Source organism: Limulus polyphemus, unplaced genomic scaffold (assembly GCF_000517525.1).
Source record: "Limulus polyphemus unplaced genomic scaffold, Limulus_polyphemus-2.1.2 Scaffold2878, whole genome shotgun sequence".
NCBI classification, from domain to species: domain Eukaryota; kingdom Metazoa; phylum Arthropoda; class Merostomata; order Xiphosura; family Limulidae; genus Limulus; species Limulus polyphemus.
Genome location: NW_013668488.1, coordinates 152,127 through 157,642, shown reverse-complemented (window position 1 = coordinate 157,642; position 5,516 = coordinate 152,127). Strand labels below are relative to the sequence as shown.

The 5,516-nt window shown below is 33.2% G+C and overlaps 1 protein-coding gene across 1 annotated transcript in view; it reads left to right on the top strand.

The window, feature by feature from the left end:
• Window positions 1-1,578: 1,578 nt before the first annotated feature.
• LOC106468113 (protein CLEC16A homolog) overlaps window positions 1,579-5,516 on the top strand; it is a gene marked incomplete at its 5' end in the record, with an annotated part of 29,459 nt that continues 25,521 nt past the window's right edge. The window contains 2 exons of the mRNA XM_022396424.1: window positions 1,579-1,720; window positions 4,234-4,334. Coding sequence (XP_022252132.1) covers window positions 1,579-1,720; window positions 4,234-4,334 — 243 coding nt within the window. The remainder of the gene's footprint in view (window positions 1,721-4,233; window positions 4,335-5,516) is intronic.

Below are 5,516 nucleotides of genomic sequence, written 5' to 3'. Positions count from 1 at the left end.
ATGCCAGTTTTTATTCCCCGGCCAAAGGTCGGATACTTTTCTCACAGGCCTCGTAGTCTTACCTCTCACTTTGGGTTTTTATTTTTTCCACAGGACTTTGTATGACCATGTTTGTTGTGACTGATACTTATCTTCATATTCCAATTACCCCAGTGTCACATTGTTTTCTTCACTTCGTCCACGAGGGTTCTGTCTTCCAGTTCCTGGTGTTGCCATTCAGTCATTCAGCTCCGTTTGTGTTTTGTCGAGTGGTACACTCTTTTGCATGTCATCTTCACTCGCTGGGTCTTCTGACTCATCATTACATGGATGACTGGCCACTTCTTATCTCTTTCCGTGCCCAGTCACACACTCATACCCATTTACTTCTTCAAGAAGCTGCTTGGGTGGGGTTTCTTGTCAAGTTGTAGAAATCCTTTATTACCCCCATTATTATTATTAACTTATTATTATTATTATAATAATAATAAGTCGACTTATTACTATTTTTTATATTAATATTATATTTGCACTAAATCTGTATACTTCTATAATGCTCACTGCTGAGATGGGGTGTTTCTGTAAGACCACCGGATACCTATCCAGTGGTGTGTGTGTGTGTGTGTATGTATGTGTGTGTGTGTGTATATATATATATATATATTATTATTATCACTGTTTCATGTGTAAAGGACAGTCACTCATGGACTTTGTGAGTAAAGCAGATGGGGATTTTTGCTCGTCCCTAGTGACCCCTGATTCTTACAGTCACGGTTTTTCTGCTTTTCAAAATAGGGAATTGCACTGTTTCCAGTGTGTCATTCCTTCAGACTCCCCAACATTATCTCTAGTGGAGCGTGGGAGTTCTTACTACTTCCGGTTCCCAGTGGCTGGAGTGGTGGACCATGGAGGTTTCCTTCTGAGTGGGGTTTGTACAATAAGCTAAACCAAACTTTATAGCTCATATGTAACCACTCAGTGAGAAGAGGGCTGTCATCATTTTATTCATTGATTATGCAATTACATAATATCCTGGATCCAAGTTGCTTCCCCTAATGTTTTTGCCGGGGCTGACAGTACTTGTTGATTACAAAGTAAATTTCTTATGCAAAGCATTTCCACTGGATGTTTTCTGCCAGAATGGACAGCACTTGAAAAATTCAGTAGTATCCAAGGTGCTTCCACACACTTGGCCTAATCCTATGTTTCTAGTTTGTACCTGCCTATTCTCAAATGTGAGGATTGTGCTAGAATAGTAGAGTATAGATGGCACAGTATGATTGGTCAGAGGTAGTCACATGATCAGCATGTAATGAAATGGCAAGAAAATGAAGGGGTTTAAAAGACTGGTGCAGTGTTAGCAATAAAATTTTTAGCAGTGCTTAGAGGGCAAACCAAGGTCAAGATAGCTTCGTGTGCAAGAAGGTAAGTACCTATTGGAAATACATTTTCAGTGTAAGAAATTGTTATCTTTTATTTCAGTGAATTATGCATTCATGTTAATATGATACTATTTTCTATAATGCTTTTTCTTTTCTTTATCATTTACAGTAACAAGTTGAAACATTGTGTTTAATAATAGGAAACTATTTATTCCAGGACAAGCTGGTCAGTTTGGACAACCCTCTTCATTCCAGTCAGATAATACAAACATAACAGATGAAGAAAAGGTAGAAGTTACACAAAGGCTGGCTCAGTGTACACTAGAACAGCTTCAGCAGGAGTTTTCACTTACAGACAGGTTAGAAATTATGACCATTTTCATTATTAGCTTTATAAATAATAGCCAGAAGAAGTCGTAGATAATTTTTTATCTTGTTTTTTAATTCTATATGTTATATTCAGTCAGCTGTAGAACAGCTTCAGCAGGAGTTTTCACTTACGGACAGGTTAGAAATTATGACCACTTTCATTATTAGCTTTATAAATAATGGCAAGAAAAAGTCATAGATAATTTTTTATTTTGTTTTTGAATTCTATATGTTACATTCAGTCAGCTGTATAACAGCTTCAACAGGAGTTTCCTCTTACAGACAGACTATATGTTATATTCAGTTTACTTTAGAACAGCTTCAACAGGAGTTTTGTCTCAAAGACAGACTATATGTTATATTCAGTCTACTTTAGAACAGCTTCAACAGGAGTTTTGTCTCAAAGACAGGCTATATGTTATATTCAGTCTCCCTTTAGAACAGCTTCAACAGGAGATTTCTTTCACACAGGTTAACTTTGTCATAACAGTATGATAAAGTCATGTGTTATTAAAAATCCAATTGCTTAGAGATACTTTAAAAATATTGTTTTACCAGAAGTTTTTAACCAAACAGACCATCATAGAGATGAGCAAAAAGATTGTGGATAAGTTTTGTGCTAAATTAGAGCCATGTGCTGGATGGAAAAAAATGTCCACCCAAACTTCTCAATTGAAGTCATTCACCAATGAACAGTGTGGGCACAGCCATAAGATGTTGGAAAAATATTATATAGGAATGGATTAATTTGGATGAAACTTTTATAATCAGCCACAATTTATACATATTGAATGTATTGAAAAGTCAAATTATTTTTCTATCTGAACACCACTTCTATATTTATGTAGTAGAGAGGCAGATGTAAATTCCTTAAAATTCATTTTAAAATTAAAAAAAGGTAACCAAGGACTATCATGCTGAAATGATAGTGTAATGCCTGGGTATCGGGTTTTTGTTTGTGGCTACCTTCTCCATGTGTTTCATAGTTTTGGCTGGTTCCATAAGCCTATCATTTTCAAAAGTTATGCAATAGAAACATGTAAACATGTTTTTCTTGTTCTAACTATATCATTCTTCTAGTTCATTCCTTTCACCATAGCGATATGACATCCCACTCCTTTATGTCTATATTTGAATAATACTTTATATACTGTTCCTTTTATATACTGTTTGTTGAAGCCCATGTCATTGTAAATATCATATGTATATACAGTGGTAAAATAACCAGCATTTTGCTAAAACTCCTTGTGAGAAATGTGTGAAGATGTGAATTGTATTTCAATAATGTTTGTTTTAAAATTACCCGTACTGGTGTCTTTTTAGTGAGATTGGGATGCTAGCATAGCAAATTTTATTATTTTGTATTTATTTGAATTCTCTGTAAAAGAATCACTGCTTTAGCTGCTTAAATAAATCAACCCACATGTAGTGGATAAAAACAGTTATTTGACCTACAAAATTATTGCACGAAATGTTTTACAATTGTGTATTCTTCAGTAATACACACTTTTTTTCTGTCACTGTTTGATTTTATAAATAAAAATTGTAAACAATATTTGAAAAGAGCAATATCAGAATATTTATTTTTAGCAGTTTGATGATTTACATAAAATACAAAGCAGGAACTTTTATAAGTTTAGAAACTTGGGGATATAAAAAAACAACATGGTATAAGTCTCCTAATATCTTTGAAATCAGAGTTTCCAAGGCTGTTTATTGTTGTCTTGTAAAATATTTCAAACTAGTCATAACCTAGTAATCAAGAAGTAAGACTATTGTGACTGTAAAATGAAGAATCTAAATTTCTTAATAAAATAAGTATTATTCCTTTTCACAGTATTAGATAAAACTGTAAATGTATAGTAAGGTGTTGATGGGACCTAGCATGGCCTGGTGGTGTGGTTAGAGCACTTGACTTGCAAACTTTTGAGATCGTGTATTTGAATCCCCGTCACTGAACATGTTCATCCTTTCAGCTGCAGGATCTTATAATGTGATGGTCAATCCCACTTTTCTTCAGTAAAAGAGTAACCCAAGAGTGGACGGTGGGTGGTGTTGACTAGCTACCTTCCGTCTAGTCTATCATTGCTAAATTAGGGATGGCTACCTCAGATTGCCCTTGAGTAGATTAGTGCAAACAAAATCAAACAAAGGTATTGATGGAAATTATGCTAGAATACTTTAGTATTTAGTGTGTCAGTATGTATACTAAAGAAATTCTGTAAGTTGATCTGGAACAGTGTTTACACCTTTAAGGTGTAGTATCAACCTTGCTATGAGTAACTGAAACCCAGGCTTTGTTCATGTAAGCAATGTTAACACTTATTCATAAATAAAGGTAGAACATTATGCCATATTTTGTTTTGAAATTATTGGGAACATTTGGTGAAACCTAAAATTAAGTCTCATAAAATTTAATGTAAGATGGGAGCATAAATCACAATTCTGTTTTATTTGTATTTGTGACAGTTTTTTTTTTATATTTGTTGTATTTTCATTCTAGGCCATTTTTAGAAGCCATCTTTAATGCTTTGGAATGTACAGAAAATGACCACAGTGCTTTATTTGCTTCATGTTTACTTTATGCCTTGGGACATAATGCTGGTAAGCTTTTTTTTTTTTTATTTGTTAACTTAAACACTTGTTTTTCTTTTGGTATTATGTAATTTATTTTTAATTAAATGATTGTTAGTTTTAATTTCTTTGGTAAATGAAAAGAATCTATTTAGATCAATGATTAGTTTCTACAAAATTATTGATTGAGAGTATTGTAGTGTGCTTTTTCAAATACAGCCCCATGATTCAGCAGTATTTTGGGCTGGATGTGCAAGTGAAGCAAGTTTGTTGGTGAATGCCTGAATATACAGTGGTACAAATACCATGAATTCATGTGTACATGATGCTGAATGTTTGCATTTAAAGGTGTAGACTGTTTTCAGTGTGCAGGAAAACAACAACACTTGCTTGTACGTATGTTTGAGACTATTAGTGCACAGGAAGGAAAATTGGTGAAAACTAAGTGTATCTCTACTAATATGCTAAAAAAAAACTGGGGAAAACTTGACAGTGTTTACATGCTGTTCAAAGTACTTCATAGTTACGAAAACAATAAGCATTTTATTACATTGATGTGAACAAAGCTGAGTGATTTCTTGGTGCTTTGTTAGCTTCTTTGACTAGGTATGGCTCATTGGTTAGCACACTGGACTGTAAATCCAAGGGTTTCTGGTTTATGCTCTATTGCATGTAATCGTGCTCTACACTTTTGGGTTGTGGGTGCATTAGAAAAGTGATGGTCAAAACTCCGTTTGATTAAAATAATATTTGGAAGTGGATGATGTTGACTAGTTGTATTCTCTCAAGTTTTTCAATTCAAAGTTAGGGATTTATATCACAGACAACTTGTGTAGCTTTGAACAAATATCTGACAAAAAAATAAAAAATATCAATTTTGTTTGTTTCAGGAAATGAAAGACAAAGCTCAGTGATTTGTATATGCTTTATTAGTTTTGTGTGATTTTGTGGTTTATTATCTATTTTTTGTATCTATAAAAGCCTGATAAAGATACTGTATTTAAATGATTTATTACAGAATTATTATTAGCTTCTTGTATTTAGACTGTATTTAAATGATTTATTACAGAATTATTAGCTTCCTGTATTTAGACTGTATTTAAATGATTTATTACAGAATTATTATTAGCTTCCTGTATTTAGACTGTATTTAAATGATTTATTACAGAATTATTATTAGCTTCCTGTATTTAGACTGTATTTAAATGATTT